Source organism: Epinephelus lanceolatus, chromosome 19 (genome assembly GCF_041903045.1).
Source record: "Epinephelus lanceolatus isolate andai-2023 chromosome 19, ASM4190304v1, whole genome shotgun sequence".
NCBI lineage: Eukaryota > Metazoa > Chordata > Actinopteri > Perciformes > Serranidae > Epinephelus > Epinephelus lanceolatus.
This window is the reverse complement of record NC_135752.1, coordinates 14,844,536-14,870,706: the sequence shown is the minus strand read 5'-3', so window position 1 is coordinate 14,870,706 and position 26,171 is coordinate 14,844,536. Positions and strand designations below refer to the sequence as shown.

Sequence of the window (26,171 nt, the reverse complement as noted above, 5' to 3'; positions counted from 1 at the left end):
GATACCTTACCGGGGGTCAAGAGGAATAAGACACCCATTATAAATACATGGGAAGATACCGCCGCAGAGAGAGAGAGGAGCCAGGAGCAGTATAAGATGTAATGACAGTTTAGGATATTTGGATATGAAAGAGTAAGACTGGCAGCCCAGTCGCCAGAATAAATGTTGGAATTGTATATTTCTGCCTACTACCTTGACAGGAAACATATCAATGACTTGGTGAAAAACTTCCACATTTGTTGGCTTAAAAAAGCCAATGGATATAGGACTGACTCACTTAAAAACAACTGGTTTTGTTGTTTGTTGGTTTCAAACAGCAGTCTGCAGCTTGGCAGGCGTTTCACCTAGGTGTCACACCATGCCCTCCACCTCACGATAACAAAGTCAGCCCATGTGCTACATCACTTCAGAAACATTGTTATGATAAGTATGAAACATACAAATGGAATGTATTTGTGGTTTGTAGAAACATACAATGCCAACATTTTCTTCTGGTAACCAGGCTGGCTTTGGTGTTATTTTTGATTTCTTGGCCTTCTGATTTCTGTATATATATTATCAACCAACATAATAAGTTGGGAGATGAATACTATTATCTACAGCTGCAACTAACAGTTATTTTTATTATCAATTAATCCGTCAAAATGTGAAGATAGTAAGTAAGAAGATAGTAAATTTCCAATGATCTAAAAAAAAAAAAAAACTAAAACATTTTTGCTGAAATGATCATTTGATTATCAAAATCATATTATTATCAGCCATCTTAATATACAGGTAATGGCCTAATTTCCTAAATCCTAACATCACGCTTAAATTGTTCATGTCGTTCATTGTTCATTGTTCAGTTGTACATTTCTTTTACTTACTTAAGTCTGCACAAATTGTTTGATAGTTAAAATTAATTAATTACATTTGGTGAGACAAAACAAAATATCACAATACTAAAAAATAATAATGTAACTGGGATGAAACATAGTATCCATATGATAATATCAAAGGTGATGTATCTAACTCTGAAGAAAGATGGTTGATTGTTGAGTCCCATTCTCAGGTTGTCCAATACTGACGCTTAAGTCGGTGGTCCACTCCGACTACCAACACAGAGGGCTAGTATTTGATGACTTAGGAATGAAACTCAACAATCAACTATCTTTCTCCAGAGTTACATACATCACCTCTAATAATATTAGTAATAATGCTGTATATATGCTCTCACTCCCACATGCAAAAAGTTAATATTATGTCATTATAAAGCTGTTGCAGTTTGTGGTTGAAGATGTTAACAAAGCACTGCAGTGTGAATGAGTATCTCATGTTTGCTTATGGGGTCATGCCCTGTGTCAAACCAGTGGCCTTTTTCAACCCAAGCCTTCAGAGAGATCTGCCTGTTGTTCCCATTACAGTGCTAAAGAGAAGTATGCGAGGGTGTGTGTGTGTGTGTGTGTGTGTGTGTGTGCACTCCCCAACCCCCTCTTCAAACCTCCCCTCCCTCCCCTCCTTCCCTTTCTCTTTCACACCCTCTCAGCTGTGCTCACTCACTCACTCATTCTGAGCCAGGCCAAAAAACTGGCAGAGCAGCTCCTCCGTCAGGAACTCCCGTCCTCAAGTTAACCCAGGCGGACAGGGAACTTTGTAACCCACTGAGGGAGCTTCTTTGCTGGACTGCAAAGACAGGAGTGTGGAGGAGTCATGGAGATGGTTCATCAGGCAATTCATAGTTTACCACAGTATGGATTATGTGACTTGCTATCCTCACATCAAGGTAACAATAATAAGTGTGTTATTTGACTTTTTTGAGTCTGCTGATAGCTTTCTTTCTCTCCACTGCAATACAATAGATGCATTTCACTGATGTATTTACTACAGACTTGATTGTAGCAACAGCTGCACTTAGGAGGGATTAAATCATCTGGTGGTGATATCACTCATGAATGAAACACTCTGTGAAGGGGCACCGTCATTTGTAAACCAAATATGAAAAAGGAAATAGCCGTAGTTTTAGTTTCCACTTTTAATCCATGTCATCATTCCGCATGAATGAACAAACATTTTTGCGTTGTCGCTGGGTGACTGACTTCCTGTTCTGCTGGAGGTATTTATGATGTGTGGACTTCTGAGAAGACTATCATTAGACACAATATTGAATCTCAGCTTGCCCCTGCTTGCATGCAAACAAGAAGACTCTCGCACACAAGAGAGAACAGACACTGATGAAGTCATTTAATCTCCCACTGCACACAAACACACTCGCACACACACACACACACAAGCTGGCAGAGTTATGACACATATTTTTGTCATTTGAAGCTAAACAAGGTAGTTACAGTGTCTGCATTGTTTTGTGGGCCAGCAGCAGCTGCTTCCTCCACTTGGCAAGCAACACAATCAAAGTCTGGAAGAACTTAACATTTTCACAGCAAGTCTCCCACAAATGTTTTCCACTTTTGAGGATTCTGAATATTTTTTAGGTCATTTCTAACTCCTTAACACTCACTCCCTTTTGGGTAATGTCTGCCAAAACTTTATAACAAACTGACCTTTTTTTATTGTTTGGCCTTTGCAATGAGGTGAACATAAGATTTATCACATTGTTGGACTGCTAGACTGCTTTAAAGGCAGGGAGACACATTTTAGTTGCATATTCTGCCTTGTATTGTGGCTAGATCATTTTACCGACATGGCAATTCTTTTCTTAAATACTTTTTAACCACATGTGAGGAATAGTTTTACATTCTGGAAATCATTTTTTGTAAAGTGTAAAGTCAACAACTTGTAGTTTTATGGGAGTTTACGTGCAATTTCTTTGTGCTATCCTAAGCTAAGCTAAGCTAATCGTGTCCTGGCTGTTTTTTCTTCTTTAACACACACATATATGAGTGTGGTATCAATCTTCTTGTATAACTCACGGCAAGAAAGAGAATATGTTTATTTCCACACAGTTTTTTTCAGCAAAAACACAAGAGTTCAATCAATACATACAGTTTTCATGTTCATTTTAGAGATAGAGATAGACTTGGTTGTCCGGTACAGAGCTACTGTCCATTGTTTCACATAAAAAACATCACAAAAACAACATGAAAACATCTTTAAACATAAGCGACAATGTACATACATGTAACATTTTATAGTGCTAGCAGTCTGTGGCAATGGTAGTGGATTGTAAAAGATTAATACTGTTATCTGCACTAAATTAAACCATTTATTCTGTGATTCCTCTACATGCTGTATGGATGGATTCAGTGCTGTTGCTGTACAGGCTTACTGACAGAGGTACCCGTCAGAGTGAAGTGTATCAGGGCTCCAGGTATCTTAGAGCAATTACAGCACAGTGGGATCCTTTGTTGTCTCCCACCTGTTTTTAAGCCATTAGTTTAAGACCAGTCTGCAGCTGGGTTTGGCCACTTATTAAGGCCGATGGTCAAAACTGGAATGAACAGTTGTTAGCTGTTTGAACTAGACTTGGATAGTAATTATGACACACACACAGGGCAACTAAAAATAATTGGAAAAGGCAGAGATAATTCAATGCAGTATAATGCAAGGTTGTTAGTGATATGTTATGGTTTTCTTTGAGGATATGCAATTAGTCAGAGGTGTGCTATTTATGTTTTATGTAATACAATAAGAGGTTTGTGTTTCATTTTAGCAATGTCTTTCCTTTACTTTGAGGTTGGTTGTAAACACCTGTGGCATGATGCAGCTGGAGTGAGTGTTTCCTCTATATAAATACCATAGGCTATAAACTAATGCCTACCACACACTAGAGGACTGAAAAGACTTAAGTGTGAAACTCTGTCAGATCTGAAGACAGGTTTGTTTTTTGTCACACACAATATGATTTTGCAGAGACTGGTGATATTGCAGGGTCACGATCTGCAAGACTAAACTATATTTCTTTTGAGATTATTTCCCATCCTGCGCTATATGGGAATACCATATCAAATTCCCTTTAAAAGGTATGACATATTAACAGCTCCTTATACGCCTGCAAAAACTCTAGAAACACAATATAAAAAGAGTCGCATGTCGACAGTATCCTTGTCAGTTCACCATCGGTACATTTCAGAAAGACAAACTGTACTTGCATACAAACTTTACATTTTGGATTTTACCTCCTTAACTTGCTTCGGGCCTCCATTGGTTGGCTGTGCCATTTTAGTAGGAGACCATAGGAATGAGAGGTGAACAGTTTCAAAAAAATTAAGATTTCTCACTAAAATAAGTACAGGTTGTTGGATCAGATACATACCAAATTAACCACAAACCCTTGCTCACTCCACAACTCCACCAGTATCTCCTCCTTTTCCACAGTCCAAGTGAACCGAGACTTCACATTCTTGCGCCTCCCTTGAATCCCATTGACGTTTACTAAGTACCTGGTTTGCTGCTTCTTGTTTGGTGCTGGAGAGAGCCACCTCTTGGTTGTTGACAATGTTCACATCAAGAACTTCAGTATTTGCATGAGCCAGGACTAAAACCTTAGAAAAATATTTAACATGTTTGTTTTTGTCAAGACAAAAGAAAGACTGACTTAAGGCATCTCGGACTGACTTTTAGGAACACCCTACACCAAATCATCAGATCACCGGAGTGTGCTTGAAAAGTTGTTTGGTGTGAGTTTTCGTATTAGTCGATGCTCCTCTGAAGAGAGTATTGTCAAAAGAATTATAGTTGAAAAGGGAAAGGGTGTGGCATTTTCTCTCTTTCTAAACTTTTTTCATGAGGTGTAAGTCTCAAGGTGAATAAGGAATCCTTCTTTAATACAAGCTGTCCTCTGAAGCACCAGTCTGCACGTCTCTGTAAAGCTGACAATTGTTCACTGCCGAGTTTATTGGAGCGGTGCGCTGAAGCGTGGCGAATCGGGGGAATTGTGACAGCTGTCACGGTTGTCTCTTTAGGTACAGTCGTGCTATAAGTGAAGATCCTCGACTGTCTCTGGCAGGCAACTCCTGCTGGGATTGGTCTCATTTAAGAAGCAATGATTTAGCAGGGGGTTTTGAGAAAAGTGCCAGTCACAGAGAATTGTGTGCTGGAGAATAATACCTGCAGGCAGCTTCACCACAGCCAGTAAAGAATCTGTCAAAGGGAAGCCTCCAGTCATTTTATTTAGTGAACAGATACAGAGAATTTACCTACAGGTGACAAGATGATATTTGAGCTAAATGCTTTCATCTTTCTGCAGCTAATGCTTAATTGACCAAAATCTTGACGGCCGTGAAAGTTGTAGACCAGGAATTGAAAAGCTAATACTTGTCCTTCACAGGAATGTGGCTTCAGTTTTCTCAGATTATCTGTTTATCTGATGGTGGTTTCATCGTGGAGACAAATCATTGATTGACTTTTATGTGTCTGCTGTCAGGAGACAATGCTCAAAGACTTATCTGGGAATGCTGTGTATTTGTGATGGAGCTAAACATGAGTCTCCAAACAATTAGCACCTGTGCAGTAAAAGAGTTTTATTGCAGTTGGCTAAAAAAAGGTCCCACAGAAGAAATAAAGCATCATCTTTGCCAACTATGCAAATGGAACACTATTCATTAATGCCTGGAGCCATTTATAGCACCTATGTCATTCACAGACTGATGACTCAATCACTGCAGCTGCTAGACAAGAGTATGCTTTTCCTACCTTTGTTTGCTGCAACCTAATCACCAGAATAAATGTTGGTATTGTGCTTTCCTGTAAAACACGGATGTGTAACATTTGTAGCTATAATGCAGTGGATATGCTGTATATTTCTGTACATTTCAGCAAAGCTGTGGCTGAGGTGTGGTTAAGTTAAGGCACAAAAACACTTTGCTATGGTTAGTAAAATGACCATGCTTTGGTGACACAGTCACCGTTGGAAATGCCAAGGATGTCTTGCTATAAATTAACCAGTTTTTGTGGCACAATCACCACCTGAATTGCCATCAATGTTGCACTAAAAATTCATTTTTTTTGTGGCACAAACACGGCTGAAGATGTCACCAATGTCCAGCCAAATGACACTCTGCAGATTGGCAGCAGCCTCGCCTCAGTGTCACACTATTCAACACCCCCTCTACCTTCCAATGACAAAGTCAGCTCGCATACATGTAATCAGAACTACTGCAATTTAGAAACATGGATATGATATGTATGAAACATACATGGTTTGCAGAAATGTACAATGCAAACATTTTCTTCTAGCAATCGGGCTGTTGTGTGATAAATTAGGCTAAAAGGCACAAACACAAGGCACACAGGTTGACGGACACATTTCTACCAGACAGTAACAGTCTGGATACACACACACACACACAAAGAAAGCCGATGTTATTTGCTCCTGATATTTGTCTGTTTCATAAGAGGTGATATCCAAACGTTCTAAGATTATTAATAGCTATACTAATACTAGGAACACAGTTATCAGGGCTACAGAGGGGCCCATAGGTACCAAATGACAAATATGTAAAGGAACCTCTGGAACAACTCTATCACAAGTTTTTTTAATAGAAAAAAATTGCAGGTTTTGTCCACGAAGTTGATATGCTAAGTGAGTTTAACTTATCTCCCATCCTTATAAACAATGTGGCCAATTCAGCCACTGTGGAAGAAAGCTGAGCATCAACAGGAAATGGCAGGGGGAGCAGGAGTGTGTTGTAAGAGCCATGGTATGCTGTATAATCCTGTTGCACGCCTATTTAACAACCTCACAAGCGTTGTTTCCAAAAGGAAATGCTGTCTCTCTATGCAAGTAATGGAAACAGAAAGGGCTGGTTGATTTTAAATGTGGACAAAAGCACTCACAGGGGCACCAGGGAATCACAATTACTTTGCATGACAATCGATGCAAATGTGACGGAGAAACTTCTGTGTGCCAAATCGGCCAATGGTACTAATTGGTATCACTGTGGAATCCATCTGACATATCCACTTCACCAGTCCACATATGAGCATCAGACTGATGGGGTTGAGTAACATGGCATCTTTATCAAAACATAAATAAACATGGTAAGGTAGCTCATAGAACATACAAGCATTTCATGAATTTTCTGGAAATGTAATTTTCTTGACACTGGTGAATCAGTATGCTAATACTGACTTGTTACAAAATGACAGTGACAGCGTTTTTTCTTTTACTTTATGAGGAAAAACATATTAACTTTATGAGAATACTTTCAGAGCAGGTTATTTTGCAAAGCAAATGTTTTGTGACAAAGTGCATTTTCCCACGCACAGCCTAATAAATTACTGCAAAAATAGTCTGCACCTGCTGCGACGTGGTAACTGGAGACGTCAGTTGTAGCTAAACAGACAGGGGGCTTCCTAGACTGAAATGAACCCAACATCTGTTTCAGTCAGCAACCATAAAATGCATGCAGTATGCCACTGTCATCATTATTGTTACTTATTATTATGTTACGTTATTGGTGTTTTTTTGTCACTAATTGTCAAAATCTAAATATTCCCTATGTTGCATTTGTATTATTTCTTTTTTCCCATCAATTGTTTTTTATTGAATTACAACACATATAAATTTCTAGAAAAGAAAAATAGCCCAAGTCAAACCAGCAAAAGAAGACAAAAAAGGGTACAATTCCATAATTACAACTTGGTGGTGGTGGGGAGGGGTGCATAAATGATTAAAAATTTTTTTTAAAAAAATCTTTTATTTTTTGGCCCCACCCCAAAATCACAGTGCCCTCCATCCCCTCGCCTCTAGACCCGCCCCCTCCACCCCACTGACAAACAGGAAAAACAAACAAATGAGAAAGGAAAGGAATTGAGATGTGCACTTCCTACAGTTTAAAGGAGGGAGACTCTCCCGAACACTTCATTTTTACCTTTTTTATTTGTTTAATTATACCTAATGGTTATTCTCTACATCTGCATGTTTGCTAAGTTAATTTTAAAGTGTTTGCAAATTGTTTTAAACGTGGAAACACTGGAAACACTCATCTAAAAGGATTAAGTATGGTGATAATCTCTATTTTTCTTGTTAATAATCCCCATGAAAAGACCAAAATTATTAACAAGTATTGACTATTTAGCCAAAGACTAATATAGTGTATTCCTCTGTGCTGCAGAGCTCCAGAAAAACTATTAAAAACATATCAATCAGAAATACTGTGGGCACTGTAGATTTTTTAGCACATATACTGTATCCTCCTGGCTTTAAATACTCAGAGCATCAAGTGTGTATTAATCCACAGCTGAAAATAGTACCCAATAAAAGCACAGTTTACTCCTGACTGTGTGTTATTTACTAAAAACTTCAGTGCCCTTTCTCTTGAGGAAAGTATTTCACATTTATAAAGAATGAAACTAAATGTGAGAGCCATTTTACAGACTTACATTGTCAGGCTTGGGGCTGACCCTTCAGACCCATAAAAAGCTTTGCACGGCCCTGCAGTCACCGTCTCACCCGGTCCCTCTCACACAGGGACGCACAACATATCGATACTCTCTTCCTCTCCCACTCTCTGGGTTAAATCCATGGTATTATCATGTTTTGAGGAGTTTATCACACGGAGGAGTTCAGGTTGATAGTCTTAACCGGTCTCGTGTCTGTCAGACGAAGTCTTTTGGAGCGGCGGAGCTTTCCACCGGCTGAAGAACTCGCACGTGCGAGTGTAAGCGAGCTGTTACCGGCGTATCAGTGCATCGTTTCTCTGTTGACAAATGGCACCGTTTCAAATCTGTTGCGCGCCGCAGGTTGAAGATGAAATGACGATGTGGATGTGATTTCTGCGCTTAAGAGGTGAGCTGAAGCTGCCTCTTTTTTGTTTCACTCATGAATGGACCAAACATTCATACGGCTGAAATATAAATGTTGCCTTGCATGACTTAATATGAGCCTGTAATTGACAGAGTGGATCAATTGTGTCTGCTCAATGTGAGGTGTAATTAATGGGAGCTCTGGGGCTCGAGTCAATAGCGGGTAGTGACTAATGACTGGATCAGGAGGGCAGTAGTGAGGGCTGCTATTAAAAGGAAGGACTTGCTTCCTGGACACAGATCAGTATATAACTTAAATGTCTTAATGTGGGAGAGAGATGATCTGTGCAAGCTTTAATTATGCATCTTCACTGTTACCTCAGGCACAATACTGATGGATGAATGGATGATGCTTTACTTGTATTGGCTGCAATGAAGCAATATTCATCTGCTTTTTACAATATTGTGTAAACTGCCTTTTCACACTTAGCAAATTTTAATTTGAAATGTCTGCAAATGTCATGGTTGCTCTTATGCAGACAACATATATTCTCTTGTTACTGCTTTATGTAGGGCTGCTGCAACTACTGATTATTTTCATTAACAGTGAATCTGCTGACAGTGTTCTCAATCTGTATTCCACAAAGTCTACCAAATGTCAAAAATATATGCCAAAAATGTGAAAGAAAATGCCCAGTGCAATTTCTTGACATTGTTAAGTGGATGTTCTTGCACAACCAATAGTTCAAAACCCACAGATATTAAATATACAGTGCTATAAAACAGATACAGGCAGTAAATCTTCACATTTGTAAAGATGGGTGCAGAGAACATTTGGCATGTTTGCTTGAAATTGTCTGTCAATCATCGAAAAGATTTATTGAATAATGACTTCAGCTCAGCAGCAGCCATTTATTGGAGCAGCTGGGGAAATGCTGAGAATGTGCAGTAAAAGTAACACTGAGGTTAAAACAGAGCAATTTTAGTAATTCTAAAAGTACAGTACAGTATTTAAATTTGTCATCATCCTCAGCCAATCTGCTCACCAAACTGTTTCCCTTGAGAACAACTAAGAATGAGTCCCTTCAGATACGTAATCACAACAAATCACTACCTGCTGATAAATGCAATCAAGCCTGAGATAGAAGCAAGCTGTTATGGATCGCTTCATGAGGTGACACTACAGACTGTAGTGCTGTGTGCAGCACTTATTGATGCTGAGGAAATAACATTGTTTATGTTTCAGAAACACACCAACATGACCCTGAAAATTAGCTCCAGTTACACTTTTATAATGACTCCTCGTCTGAAACCTCCTTTGACTCTCACAGACATACTGGCTGCATTAACTGTAGGTTCATTATTGTCACATAGTCTGTGTTTGTAAAGTGGATAAACACTGCAAACATGCACAGTGTCACACAGGGCAAACAGTGGCATCTGCTGCCTGCTAATGAGATCTCATTAACACTGACAGGGAGCATCAATATCACTGTCAAAGTTTGGCTCCAAATATATCTCTCCTGGGCCCCCTTTTATTATGTGGATGGACTGTCTAGACTAAAATTTTGAGAATGTGACAGTAGTTTTTTCTATGTTTTTTTTTTTTGGTTCTTCCAATCTGGTTTGAAATTCAGCTGAAGGAGCAACAAGTCCTTGAGCCCAAACCCGCAAAGGTGTAGGCTTATTGACCTTTAGCTCGATGATGAGGCTTAAGGCTGAACCCATTACATTACATTGTGGGCAGATGCTATTGTCTAAAGCAACTTAGAGTGAGTACATTCAAACCACACAGGATGAAGAGCTTGACAAAGTTGAAGTTCATGCCTTTTAAACAAAAAACTAAAAGCATGTTCAGTGCTGCTGCACAAGTGCTTAGAGATGTGTTTTTTGTTTGCTTAGTATTTTAGAAACAACATAAGTAATTGCTAGCAACCCCATGCATTTCATTTGTTTAATTTAGCTAATTGCACAGCATTCAAAATGTTAACTGAGTCTCTGATTCAAAGATTGTGACATTCATAATAATGAGTTCACAAAGAAACATGTAATGTTATCTAACCCTGTGGTTTTGTTTGATTTTTAAATTCCACTCTGGCGATTTAAATTTCACTTTAAAAACTGGCTTCAGTTTGCATCAGAAAGAGTATCGTTTTTTGCCTCATTTCCAGTCATTAGGACTCCATGGTGTTATACGTGATCCCTTAGTGTGCCATGCAACCCGCAGATCTCATCCTGGGACACAATCAATGCAGCAGGATCCCTGGTGGTCAAAGTCATGAATAATTCAACGGTTGTGTGACACACCATTCGTCTCTTAATAGCTCATCTCTTCCTATAATAGAGCAGGTGCATCCCTGTGAACGGCCTTGTGTTTGTTTGTTTGTTTGTTTCATCTTAATAGAGTGGTACAAATGGTTCTGTTGTCATAGAAATCACTGCAACCAGATTCGTCATGTGAAACAGGTCCAGACCCTCTGCTCCAATCTGTTAAGTATCACATGACAGTAGAGTGCTTGTGGCCATTATCCACAAGTCGAATCAGGATAGCTGAGCCTGCCTCTAATGGAGCATACACTTCTCCTGCCAGGAGATATAAACCTTATTTTTTTTAGTTATCACTGTATTTGCCCAAAATCACCTTGTTTTTTACTGGTTAGGTACAAAAATAATTGTGTCTCCAAGGACATTTGAAGTCAGCGCTCTGTTGGTTACCAGGAGGTCAGACTCTGCTTTGAGTTTCGCTTTAAAGTCACCATCCATTCAAAAATGTCTTTTCATTTGGATGTTTGAGCTTCACTGTGTAGGATGATGTATGTTCAGAGTTTGGCATGAGAAGGATGTTTTTACATTTATCTGCCGAATGGGGAAAGCTTCTCCTTAAATTTGACTTTGATGATTTTGTAACATAACAACTGGTTTGGGAGCCAGTTGGAGTCCAGTATGCAACTTGTGCAAGTGTAATGTGGAAACTTGAAACCTCCAGTGCACATCAAGCGGCAGCCTCCAGGGCTGAAAAATGAAGCCAGAAACTGCAGTTCCTTAAATGGCCACTTGAGGCTGGCTCCAAAAGCGAGTCAATCCTCTCAGAACCCTGTGTTATTATGCCCAACTTTATAGAAGAAATAAACATGTTTACAGCCTAGTGCAAAAACAGTTTAGTGTCTGTAGCTAATTTCAACATTTATGACAGCTGTACGGCTGATGAAATTTTATATAACTCATTCATTTACTTTTTATTAAGGCCAAAAGTTATGCATAATTAAGGACATAGCCTCTTGGGGTAACAGGCTATCTGTGAGGCATCATCTCAGTCTATAGGCGTTTTCGGACCAAACAGCTCAGGGGTTCCTTAAGAGGAAGTGCCTACTGGGGAGCTCCCCCGAAGACAACAAGGGCTTTTTTCACTGTTTGCATTTGCACCACCAATAGGATATTGAATTGACATACTGTAAGCCTGGCCAGCGGTTAGTAAAGCAACGTTACTTTTGCAAAATTGCATTGTATTTCTACCATCGCATATATGCTCAGTAAAGCCTGGACTTCACTGTCGATCCATTTTTCCATGTCTTCTTCCTTGTTTTTCATTATGAGCTGTTGCTTGTGTTTTGTGTTTGTTGTTTACCCTGCAACACGTTTTTAAAAATGGTCGTTGCTGGTGCTGCATAGGCTGTGTTCAACCAATCACCATACACTTCTGTCAATTATGGGCCTTCCTGTGCTGAGAGAGTATCTACTCTGAAATAGGGGCTTAAATTCCCTCAAAACAATGTTCTAAGAACCACGGCTATTCCTAGTTCTTGCTGTCCGAACACATTAAGAAGGGGGGGCTCGTGAAACTAGGTTCTCAGAACTAATAAAGTTCCTATGGTTCCGAAAATGCCTTATGAGTCAGATCCACCCCTCGCTCCTCCACAGCGCCATCCTCTCAACCAAATATGGTCACTTCTGGCTCCAAAAATCCAAGATGGTGATGGCAAAAAATGTCCAAAACAAGAGTCTACAAACTAATTGGTGGCATCATGATGACTATGTCCCTTATTTTGTACAGGCTTTGGTGCACGGACACTGAGAATGGACTTCTCAGTGAAGGAGAGGAGGAGACATCTTGTTTCTAGCATTTAGACTATGGCTGCTATCTACAGGATATTTTAATCATGTGTGTATTTGTTTCTTTTATTTGAACAGGGGGAGACAGAGAGCGGATGACAAGCAACCATGAGACCTACCTTCTTATGGCCAGCACCCAGAATGACATGGAGGATTGGGTGAAGACGATCCGCAGGGTCATCTGGGCTCCTTTTGGTGGAGGTCAGTGAGCAAATAATCATTGTATTTTATTGCCGTATAACTTGTTGATGTCAATGACAACCTGTTTGGTGTTCATTTTGATGACTTTTAAAGTTTCCAGTAATATTTCTGGAGGATGGATAACTGTATATTCAATCATCACTATCTCTACTGAGTGCTTTTGAGCAAGGCCATCAAACAGCTGACTGTGTGCTCTGATCCCAGTGACAAAATGCATCCTTTATATTGCAGAGACGGTGTTTAACTAAGCACTGAAAGTACAAACTTTAGTTGCTTTGTCCACAATGATAATAGTGTAACCTAATCCATTCGTGTGTGCATGATAGAGATGGACTTAGTAGTAATTTCCAGGTACCTGTAATATTGTGATTATATTTTACAGATTTTTTAAACGAGGAACAGTTGACTGCATTTTCCAACAATATGTTTTTATCATATCTTGTATAGTACTGTATCTTCAAAGTTAGATCTAAAACAGGCATGTATCCACAGTCTGTTTGCAGGTGAAGCAACAGGTTGCCTCCACTCTTTTTTCCATACTCCTTATGGTGGGTGTCCTGCCACAAGTTGGTTGTATCACTACAATACTTGATAAGATGTATAAATGACTCAAGTCCTAGGAATATTTGAAGCACTAGATTTGTGCTGCTTGAATCTTTTCTCTCATTTTTGTGTCATCATCCTGCGTGTTTGTTTTCTTCGCCTCTAATAAAAAAGGAAATGAGTATATTAAAAATGCAATTGCATGTGTCAAATAAACCGACAGTCAGTGGCGATGTAGTAATCGTCAAATCCGCTGTGGTTCATAGCTGAAGTGCATGATGTTGTAATTGTTCTCATGAAGTTGTTCCTGGGATCAGTGTGATGATTACCGAGTATCCTGCTGTGCCGCTACCGCTTGTTATTGACTTTACTGGCAGACATTGGCCTATATTGTGAATGAGTGGGGCACAAGTGCGGCATTTGAGACCGGACGGGCAGTTCAGGCAGCTCTCTGTGTCACAGTGAATAGATGAGGCTGAGCTGGCCCCTCTGTTTTCAGTGTAGGGAGTTTGATGTCTATTGCAGTTGACTGCTTTTCAAAAGGACGAGCCATTTGTCAAAGATGCCACAAGAAAGGTGGCTCCAAGTTGGACTGGAGCCGGGCTTTCACACACATACACACAGAACACACACACACACACACACACACACACACACACACACACACACACACACACATATTCCAGGCTTTCACATTTTGCAGTAGCAGCAGAGATTAACTGAGCCCTGACTGGCTGGTGAGTGCCCCTGAAGTGTGATTGAAACTTTCTGGTCAGAGTGTGACAGAGAGGGGAGCTCCCAAAACGAAGCCTGTGTGTGACCCACAGAAGAGCTCGGAGCCCCAGTAGGTTTGCTGTCATGTTGTGCTGAACACTTGCTATGATGCTGATTTAATTACTGGTCAGTTTTAACGAACAGTTGGACGAGAGAGAGTTTGAAGTCAGACCATTGAGAAATGTGCAGCTGTGGCCTCTCCATCTGGATCTTTGGAGATTTATTTCATGGTAATTATAAACTGTTTATTTGTAAAGAGTTTGCATTTTAACTTGAACTGTTGTTGCTGTAGAGTTAATGCAATGTAGAAAATTAAACAGTCTATTTTAAACTGTTCGTCATGCTAACACACATGCTAATTTGTTCTCCATAGCTTATACGGGAGATTTTCCAGACTGTTATTTTGGTTAAATCTAAAACTGTCACCACAAACAACCGCGTCCAATCGCCCTTATATTTATGACATGTGCCATGTCTGTTTCAGTCCGGCTTTAACAACATTTTAGAGCCATTTTCAACCTAATTTTAGTTTAGTGTAACACGGTTAGAGGTACTTTCAAGTATAATATAATGTTTCCCTGCTTTCTGGCTTTGGATCAGAATTATCATGCTGTATATAACTTGCACAGATTTGTTTGGCTTGGTGTATAATCTGTGTTCTAGGTGTGCAGGAGAATGTTGCTTGAGAATCGCGATATTATGTTTCGTGATACTGTATCAATTCTCAAAAACACCATCAATTATAAATTAATAGTTGACATGCAAAGATTCATGGCTCATTTTGTGTTGTGTTATAACCCCCTAACTGCTGGATAGCAGTGTTGTAATCTATCTTCAGCCATTTGACTCCACTCCAGCATAACAACATATCACTTGTGTGAAACAAGGATAGAGAGATAAACTCAAATGCAGATCCCACTGTTGTGACTACAAGTTAACATTTTTTAAACTCAGATTTTGTGGCTATGGTGGTGTATTCTTTATACTATGACAGTTTTAAATCAAAATCATTGCAATAAATCTCATTGCTTACAGTATTGCAATATCAAAATATATTAAATCGTAATCCCTGTATCGTGATACGCATCGTATTGCCAGATTTAGGGTTGCACTGCTCTACGGTGGTGTGAAAATGGAGGGTTATCATACCATGTACATTTGCCTATACAGTATTGAGGATGGATGGAGAATCTCACCTGCACCTGCACAGCTCTTGTCCTCCCTGATTGCCCGTCAGACTTTTTACATGTACTTCCATCACAAAAATGGTTTTAATGTTAAATTAATATACAGAGTCTGTTGAACCAAAATCCTTCAGTTTTCATTCCTTTAAGGGGCATTGTAACTGATAATGGTAATGGTAATTGTGTAATACCACATCGTGAAACCATCATATTATTTTCTGAGATGGTTATTGTATCATGAGTATCTCATACTGTTGCAACCCTAGCCAGATTCTAGCTGTTCTGTTTCATTGTACATCTTCATGAATATGTAACATTTAGTAGAGTAAGGAGGTGTCAATATCAGTATCATATATTTGAGAGACATTCATCCACCACACCAAAAAGGAAGAATCAAAGACAACGGAGAGGAGACAGGAAGACTGTTGGTACGTTCCAATACTGCTACCCTGTTTAGTATGCTAGGAAAAAAATTAGTATGTCCCAATACATTGTATGTCAAATGCAGAATGCCCAAAATAACAGGATGTCCCACAGCATCGGGTCCTATTTTGCCGTGTGCAACCTGGCATGCTTTTCTGTCTCCTCTGACCCACAATCCTCTGCGCAGAGAGATGACAGCTCATTGACAACTGACAGAAACACCACTGTTCATAACCATCAATCACTCACAAACTGTCCATTATGTATAGAGTTACAACTTAAAAGTTAAAGCTACATACACTGTAAAATAACAGCAGAGCTCTTTGGGTCGACCTTCCTCTCTGGTGAGCTTGACAAATAGCGTTTTGTCGTATCTCCAAGGTAACTTTGAGTGATAACAGTAAGATCTGCTGAGTTCCAAATTCTTTTTACTTCACATTTTGGACTGAGGTGAATCTATAGGTGAGGGGGTCAAAGTACAAGGTGCAATGAAGCAGTATGTCCCAATTGTATACGTACTCCATGCAACACTACATACTTTGTAAGGGCAGCTGCAGAGTGTACTGATATTAAAAAGAAAAAGTACATGTATTAGATTTGGAATGCAGCATGTTGTGTCTGGACCTCTTTCCTCCTGTGTGTTCGTGTGTGTGTGTGTGTAGACATGAGTGTGTGTGCAGCAGTCAGCCAGGGCAGCTCACAGAACCTGAGAGTGTTGAAGGAACCTGCTGAGTGTTTGCACAGTGGAGGAGTCCCTCTCATGCGCCAAAGTCTTTGTGGTCGTGGTTCGAGCCAGCAAACATGCATATAAACACATGCACCCAGTCTTCATAAGCTGGTGCACACGCAGAGTTACATGTGACCTGGGGAAAACATTCCTAGACTCATGACCAGAACGTCTGGAGGGATGACCTCGTTTTCATCCAGTCACTTTTTCCTCATTTGTTCTCTGATGCTCGTTTAGATACACGAGGATTTTCATCATTCTTTACTCTGGTGGAGCTTCATTTGTATTTCACTCTGATCCAAGATTTGGGAAATGGATACACAGCTTCAAATAATTCTTGGGATTTTGTGACCATTTACTTGTTCTGTCTTATTTGGGTTACTGTAAAGACTGAAGTCCCTGAAGCGACTGACCCAGAGGAGAAAGAAGACAACACAAGACTCCGCTGTTCAACTTCTGAGCAGCCTTGTTACCACTGAAAGATGATAAAACAAACAATTTTCTGAGAGATGGAAATGAAGACAGTTTGACTGACCTGCTATCAAACTGATGCATCTCTTTAATTTCTGCTTTATGTTTGTTTTTGTTTTGCGTTCTGCAAAAACTGAGGCTAGTTTTTGGAACATGCTTGAATGCAGACACTTTAAATTCTGCACCTCTGGTGTGTTACCTTACCACAAATTTATTAATAGGCATTTCTTCCAGAAGCTCACAAATTGTGTCAGTTTAAAGAGAGGTGAGTATGATAACATATTAACTAAAAAGCAGTTTCCCTCCAATGAAAAATGTATTTAAGCATTTGCATCAGCTTCCTAGGAAAGCTTCATTCTGGATTAGTTTGATGCACCAGTACACCTATACGAAAACATTGACTTAGACTACTACTGCACATTAACGCCAGTTGGTTTTAAGCCACTTCTTGCTGTGTCAAATGCTGCCAAAAGCACGAGGATCCTGGATAAGCTTGGTTTAATGCAGTCACCGTACGGTACTTTGTCGTACCACGTGTATGCATGTGTGTGAGTAGCCTCTGTCTGTCTCTGGAGACCGGAAAAGTATGCAGATCCAAATCTCTCAGGAAGGCTGCCTTAATCCCCTCTTGTGTTGCATCCACATGAGACGGCTGCAAATGGAAATCAGTCTTTTTTTTAATGGCGACTGCCTCAGACAAAAGGCGAGAGGTGCTCAGCAGGAAGTTAGAGATTTGATCATCAGACTAATGCGTTGTGGGTGTACATATTTTTTGCCTGAACTGTTTAGCTGGCCTTATCAGAACTTTTTTTTCCAATCGATTTAACGGCTCTCTTTGATGTGACTTAAGCTGCAGATATTAATCTAGATGGGGTTTTTTTTTGATTCTTTGAAAAAAGTTACTTTTCCTTTTGCACAGAAATAGTGTGGGATATTTAACCAGTATTGATATTTCAAAAGATATTTTGGAATCATGTCCAAAATAATGTTGCTGTAAAGACTGAAACGAATTGTATATATTTGTGTTAAACTTCCTCCCTGGGCTCTGATTAAGACCCTAAAAAAAAAAACATCTCTTTTTATCAAATTTACATCTTCAGTTTTTTTTCATGAAAAAATCCCTTTCATACTATAGAATGAGCAGGTGAAGCATGTGTTTTTGTATCTGCAAGGCTCGAGACTGCAACTATTTAGCAGCATTTTGCAACCATGGAGCACCAGTGCGCGACCTTCAGATATTATCAGTATATGAACTGGAGAGCTGTTAGTTTGATTCCAGCTCACAGTGATTAAATCTTCAGGTATAACAATCTGCAATCTGCTGACATCTGACTGTTGACCAGAAGCTCCAAGTTCACCGCAAAAACATCAGTGGTTTCACTTTTAATTATTATATTATAACTTTTTTTTAATTTGTTTATTTTTATCATATGATAATTATAGCAGTATTTACTTCATTGTATCTATTTTATTTAGCTTTATTATGACAGTACATTAACTTTATTATATAACAGTAGCTACTTTATTTAACTTTATTATAATTGTAGATTATTTATTAGTTTAGTATTTTAGTAGTCTATGGTAGTTTAGAGGAGATTTCCTAATATGGAGATATATATTGTGTATCGCGATATAACCACAAATTATTGTGATATTATTTATAGGCCATATCACCAAGTCCTCAGCTGTGCCCATCAAACACACAAACCTCTCCTTGTAAATGGTAATAAATAACATGAGCCTTCGACTTGACTGCATCATCAAACATCAAATAATGTGTCGCTAATTTTAGATAAACCTTGTTAATGTGAAACTGATACTGACACAGAGATTCATTTCACAAGTTGACTGGATTAGTTCCTTAGGTTTGTGACATCACAAACCCTGGAAGCCAGAACCCGTATTAATGTCATACACTGCATTTTCAAGGCTATAATGCTCAGCCATGATGTTGACTGCCTATTTTTCTCGTCATGTGTCTTTTAGCATATAAAAAAAACAACATATGGATGTGTTAACAAGGTTAAAAATTGGATTTTCATTGAAGGGGGTCTTTAAAAATATTATTAAACCCTGGAGATATGGCTCTCAGCTTCCTTGATATGTTGAACTCACTGCAGCCTGTGGCTAACAGCTTATTCTCCTGTGAAAATAAAATAAAAATCAAAGCTAATTTCTCAAGTTTCTCAACATTTTCCATTTTATCTTGTGTTTCAGGGATATTTGGTCAGAAGTTGGAGGAAACTGTGCGCTATGAACGCCGGTTTGGGAACAAGCTGGCCCCTATGCTGGTCGAGCAGTGTGTGGATTTCATCCGGCAGTGGGGCCTTCGGGAGGAGGGCCTATTCAGGCTGCCGGGACAGGCTAACCTGGTCAAAGAGCTGCAGGATGCCTTCGACTGTGGAGAAAAGCCCTCTTTTGATTGGTAAGAAAGCAGTAAGCGTACCGGCTGCTTGGATTTCCACAGTGCATTTTAATGTGAAGTTAATATGTTCAGAGTGTTGACTGGTCAAGTTCTGTACCTCTGGAATCTCATGGGTGCTCCTGTTGGCCTGAATCCCTCCAGACGCATCAGGTTTTGTTGTGTCTAGTTAGAGAGACTTGAATGCAAGAGTTTTTCAATGTCGGTATTGCACTGTAAACCTGTATTACACTACAAAAACATTAGGTAGGATCCCTTGTAATAAACTAAGGACGTCAAAGACAACTCTGAAAATTCAGAAGCAATGTTTCCTGTCTGAACAGCTCTTAAAAGAAATATTTTCTACATCATATACTGCGCACAGTGTTTAATTTAATGTAGGATTTGCATACATTTTCTGTTTTCACACCAAGGGGTAACAGCTGATACATTACAGAATTTGAGGATTTCTTTTTTGAAAATTCTTCCTGGAATTTATTGTGCTCCTCCTGATCTTCATTTTACCTCTTCATTGCATTGCGGCATTGTAAAACACAGCAATACAGAACAGTGATCTAATGTCTTTCACAGCAGACACTTTGATGTGTCATAGCAGGAAAAGCACAGTTGTAATTATCAGATTAAGTACGAGTGAATTATGTTTAGTTAGTTCTTGGATGCTGCTATTGAGTTTGCTGACTCACTGAGACACATGAAACAGATCAGTCAATAAGGTTATAAGGCTTGTTGTCACAGGTTGGAAAGATCAGAATATGTTCTTCTTCTTCAAAATAACAACAGATCATCCACAGTAAATATCAATCTTAAATTTAGCTTTTCTAAATTGATCACATTTCTTTTTACTAGAATTTACAACAAAATTTAGCAAATTTATGCACTGACACATTATTAAAGACGCTGCACGGCCTCTGTCCACCCTCACAGGTGTTTCCACTTGCTTGATTAGACTTGTTCTCTGGGATATGTGGGTGTGTGAGGATCAGAGGCCGTTCACACGTACATGGTGATTTTGATAAACGGAGATATCTTCCTTCGTTTGTGCCCTTCGTTTACACGCAAACGGAGATTTCTCCTCTGAAAACGAGTCTTTCTAAAAACTCCAGCCAGAGTGGAGATTTTGGAAAACTCCGGTTGCGCGTTTGCATGTAAACTGAGATAAACGGAGATAAACGGAGTTATAGGCAGCCGACGTCACAACATGCGCCGGAAGTTGCGCCTGTGTCAAAAGTGCGACCTATGTTGCTATGGTGACAATGGATACATGGAAGGCTTGAGCCTCTCGTTACACTGCCACCTACAGGTTTGGCATGCTCTTGTGTATATATACATGGGTAAGTGTAAACGAAGATCTTTTTGAAAACGGAGATGGTGAAATGTCCGTTTATGAAAATAGCCGGTGACGTGTAAACCGCCTGTCAGGCTGGATTGACATCTCTCTTGCCCCCTTGTTAAGACCCCATCACACAGGAAAAAAGAAAAAACATACCCAGGAGGCAAAATAACTAAATCCAAAACTCACATTTTGTACAATAATTTGCCTACAGAACAGTACAAACTCACCACAGTCTAAAAAATGAGCTTGCAGCTGAATTTGGCTTACAGTCTGCTGTCATTATGTGGTGTGTAGGAGGCTGTACTGAGTGTATAATGTGACAACCTTCATCTAGAACTCAGGATGACAGAGAATACATGAATGATGGAACATACCACCTCCACATCTCTTTTTCTCTGCTCCCTCTGTACTCTTTCACTGCATCCTCCACTCCCATCATCCAATCTGATGACCATAAATAAAGCCTGGATATGGCTGTCAGGATCCAGCCCATGCATCAACATCCTACCACTTCCTAGAAGCACAGGCTACAGAATCACATCATCGTGTGAGCTGCACACTGACTATGCTTACATGCACACAATATTCTGGTTTTGCCCTTAATGTGAAGAAGACAATATTCCTACTACACTGTTTATCTGCCCAAGGAAAGTAAATATTCCACTAATATTCTTGTTTACATGCAGATGTGCATACACTCAACTCAGATTTTTTCAAAGTTTTCCACTAGTGGCGGACACAGCAAACACAGCCTCCTTCTTTCCCTCCTTTAACCATCCTCTTGAAAAGGTTGGTGTAGCAATATTTGTGCATATTCAAAAACCCGTTGCTTCCCTTGTGGATCAGAAATATAGGCTTTCCTTTTGGACATGCATCTCTACCCCAGCCTGCAAAGTTGCTAGTTTGTTTGTGTACAATGCACAGAGCTGAATGCAAACAGGCAAGAGGCTGTGTGTCGCAAACCTTTGAAGCCCCATCAGTCTGAAAAATGTCATATTGGACTGAAAGTCCATTTTTCCAACCACCCCTTATCCTAAAAACAAAAGCTCATGCCTCCAAAGTCCTGTTTCTCTGCAGTTAATCAACCTAATCGCTAGAAAAAATGTTTGCATTGTACGTTTCTGTAAACTACAGATATGTTACATTCGTCAACAATGCTGTGGTGAACATGTGGTTGGGTGTAGGCACAAAAACACTTGGTTATGGTTAGAAAAAGATCATGATTTGGCATAAAACACCCAAGTTTTGTGGCACAGAAGTTGCTGGAAAAGCAGGGACGGGTCGTTAAAAACACCTTGGATCTGTGGCTGAAACTAACTGTAGGAAGTGTGTGTTTTTGGACAAACAGCACTTCAGAGCAGTGGCCGTTTGTTTTGGAACAAAAGGCTGTCTGAGAAATGGGCTTTGGGCCCAATGGGACATTTTTCAGACTAATGGGACTTTGGAATTTTGGACTTTCGGAACAATGGCATGGCAACATTGAGACACATATTTCAATTGTCCTGTATACATGTCCAAATAATGCTCCTAAAAATTGGAATAATATTGGGATTTTCCACATCAGAAAATACATCATTTGGAAAAAGGCCTGATTCAGAATATCCGAACAGAATATGGAATATTGGTGTCAATGTAAACGGAGACACATCTCTGCTCATGTACATCTGCTTTAACACAGCTCATGTCATGCAGTGGTTACATCTATACCTTCCTCTGTCTCAGCCCATGTCTGTTTTTGTCCCTAACTGTCCCTCACCTTGCTGCTTCCCCTCATTAGCCCTTGTAACCTCCTGCCTGCCTCACCAGCTGCCCCTTGTTGGCTCGTTAGTGTCTCTGAGCCTTCAGTTGAAATCCTCTTGGCTTCAGGCACATCATTTAGGCTGCCCAGTGCTGTTGTTCCCTCTGTTGCTTTCGTTGTTACCTGTCTGTCTTTCTGTTGCCTGTGTCCTGTTTGCTGTTTTTAGTGTTGTAAAGTTTGACGATTCGTCCACAAAGTTTTTATGTGAGCTCTAACATTGTATCTGAAACCTGAGATTTGGGGGCATTTGATTAGGCTGCCAGCCAAGAAATAGTCCAGCACATAACTCACTGTAAAACAAAAAAATGCTCTGTTTTTTGAATGAATTAAACAAAGAAAATCTGGCTTATTAATGAGTGAGCTATAGAGGTTCTGGTTGGTTGATTTTGTTAGTGGTGGACAGAGCCATGCTCACTGTTTCCAGATTCTTTTTGTGAAGCTATGTGAAATGTCTGTTGGCTGTAGTCATATAGTTAACAAACAGATCAGAATGGTATCAGTCTTTTTCTTCTTTGAAATGCCAAACCACAAAAAAGGTTTATTTCCCAAAATGTCAAACTATTCCTTTGAATTATACCCTTAATTTGTGTTGTTTCACAAATTGCACTGCTCTATGTTTTCTGTCACCTAAGGTAATAACAATATTTTCCCCTTTGATTCCACCCATCCCCAACAGTCTTGCTTCAGGACTTCATGGTGATGATTTGTGTTTGCCTCCATGTCATGTACCCATAGTAAATTATAACAACCCTCCCCCATCTCTATCTCTGTCTGCCCTTTCTTTCCTGCAGTAACACAGATGTGCACACAGTAGCCTCTCTTCTGAAGCTGTATCTCAGAGAGCTGCCGGAGCCAGTCGTCCCCTTCCACAAGTATGATGACTTTCTGGCCTGTGCCAAGCTCCTCAGCAAAGATGATGAAATGGTAAGAAAGAGTACTTGACAAGTTCCTCTTTATCCATACCTACATATTTCATTCCTCTACATAAAGTTGTTCAAGTAATATATCAAAGGCTGAGCACTGAAAAGCTCTCACATAAATCATCCGAAAGTCCTGTTCTGTGCCATTAAAGGGTGACTTTGGTATTTTTCAACCTGGACCTTATTTTGCTATGTTTTTCTGTCAAGGTGACTGATGGAAACAACAATTTTGGAAATTGGTCCAGCATTGAGGAAGACTGCAACAGCAACACAGGCTGCATTATTACCACTCAGGGCATTTGTGCAACGTCAATTTACATCCACTAAAAGTGCTTGTTCTTGCCACTGACAGGCTGAGATTGTTTTTTAAGTGTTTGACAACATTATGGAACAGATTCTACAAAGACAGACCTTTTTGTAAAGAGTAAGATCCTTTTTGTTTAATCAGAAACGGCCCTGAAATTGCTTTCACCAAACCCACCAGACTGCATTTAAATGAACAGTAATTTTATCCTTGGAAAACTAAATTCAAAGACAATAGAAAGAAAACAGAATTCACAAAAGGCATCTTGGATTGTCTTTCCACTGTTCAGCTGTCACTGACTGTGGTTTGGTTGAAATAAACCCTTAATTCACATAGTTAGATTTGAAAATATGCTGGTTCTATACATGCTAAAATCACTGCTTATTTAAATGGAGTCTGGTGAGTATGGCAATAGTGATTTCTGGGCTGTTTCTGGTTAAACAAAAAGGATCCTACTCTTTAAAGAAAAGGTCTCTCTTCAGGGATCCTTTCTATAATGTTGTCAGACACTTCGAATAACAATCTGATCAAGTCAGTGGCAAAACGAGCCCTTTTAGTGGGCGTAAATTGACGGTGCACAGATGTCCTGAGTGGTGACATTGCAGCTTGTTATGCCACTTCCACTGCCAGCAGTCTCGCTCAATACCGGAACAATCTCAAAAATGGTGGTCTCTATTAGTCACTTAGACACAAAAACAAAGGAAAAACGTGTCCAGGTTGAAAAATACCTGTTACCTTTCAAAGCCGGTCATCTGCTGTCCATTCACCCTGCTCTGCTCTTGTGTTTCTCACACAATGACTTTGTCTAACTTCTATATAGGTTTTCTTTCACACCAAAGTAATGCTTCACAGCAGGGAGGAGTCTTTTGTTTCCTCACACTGCCCATAACATCTTTCTCTCATTTTCACTTAAGAGCTCAAGGCTGTTCCTCTGTGTATCCATGTGATCGGGTGTGTTCTTATATTTAAGTTTTTAACACCTCAAGCGTAGATTAGAGCTGCCCTGCCTTTCAAAATTCTGAGGATTTTGAAATAAAGAAGGAACACACTGAGCAGAATTTAAAAATATTTCTGAAAAAAAAAAGATACTAGTTTGCTCATGGATTGCAGCAGATTTTTGGTTGTTAGTAATTCTGTAAGATCACTTCAGATTTGCAGGTGGCTGATGACACATAAATACAGAACTGATAGAAATCAGCATATTGTTTAATGCTCTTTTTATTTGATTAGTTTTTTGCGTTTGGTAAAAAACAGATGGATTCTTGTAGTGGATAAAATCCTCTCAATACACAAATACATTTCATCTGATTGTAGAGAACATATCTTTCAACACTTATCTCAAAAAGTGATGGGAATCATTTAGTACTCATTGTTTTAAGATGGCAGATGATGAATTAACCATTGCTTCCATAAAAAAACTTTTAATTCGGCAGATGAGTTGTTGAGCAAAATGTTGTTGCTCTTATCAGTGTTACTGAAAGATCCTTGATCATATCTAAGTGTGCAATTTATTTTTTTTCACTGATTCGTTTCATTTTCTGTTTGCTCTGTGAGTGTGACTGTTCTTGATTGAACTTGATTAAAAAGTGTCCATCATCTGCAGGGTATGAAGGAGTTGAAAAAGCTTGTGGAAAATCTACCTCCAGTGAACTACAACCTTCTCAAGTACATCTGCAGGTAGTAATCTATTATTAAAGTAGATTATATTATTAATTATCATTATTGAATCATTAAAAGTTAATATTTTCTTGTTTGCCAGATTTCTAGATGAAGTCCAGTCATATTCTGGAGTGAATAAAATGAGTGTGCAAAACTTGGCCACAGTCTTTGGGCCAAACATCTTGAGGCCAAAGGTTGAGGATCCAGTCGCTATCATGGAAGGTCAGTATTTTTAATAGATGTGTGCTTGTGTCTTGCTCTCTGACATTTTGTTTTAATGTTAAGCTTAGTGGAATGAACACTGTCAGGCTGTTCTTAGGCACTGGTTGTACATATACCTATAAAAAGTGGTGCACCACAAATTATATATAACCCATGTAATCATGAGCCAGTTATTCATGTATAGTTCATGTAATTGGGAAAGTTGCAATCACATGACCATTGTGCTGACAGGAGAAGAGAGGGAAAGTCTGCGTAAGGAGGCGGGTTGGGATGGTGGTTGGGTCAAACAAACACAGGACTTTCTCTCAGGAAATTGAGGTTAGCTACCATGTGGGGAAAGCCAAGTGAAGATTTAGTCATTATATGGTATGACGTCACCATGTTTCTTTTCCGAAACC

At 39.5% G+C, this 26,171-nt stretch overlaps 1 protein-coding gene across 4 annotated transcripts in view; it reads left to right on the top strand.

Moving 5' to 3' along the window:
- Positions 1-26,171, top strand: part of arhgap24 (Rho GTPase activating protein 24) — an 88,690-nt gene that overhangs the window by 56,583 nt on the left and 5,936 nt on the right. For 2 of the 4 annotated variants that reach the window (XM_033647381.2, XM_033647383.2), the window contains 5 exons: positions 12,871-12,993; positions 19,333-19,540; positions 23,460-23,592; positions 25,496-25,569; positions 25,652-25,773. In XM_033647381.2, the coding sequence (XP_033503272.2) occupies positions 12,871-12,993; positions 19,333-19,540; positions 23,460-23,592; positions 25,496-25,569; positions 25,652-25,773 (660 nt within the window). Of the gene's footprint in view, positions 1-1,560; positions 1,763-8,416; positions 8,726-12,870; positions 12,994-19,332; positions 19,541-23,459; positions 23,593-25,495; positions 25,570-25,651; positions 25,774-26,171 lie in introns of those variants that run through there. The other 2 variants (XM_033647382.2, XM_033647384.2) reach the window with 2 other exon arrangements.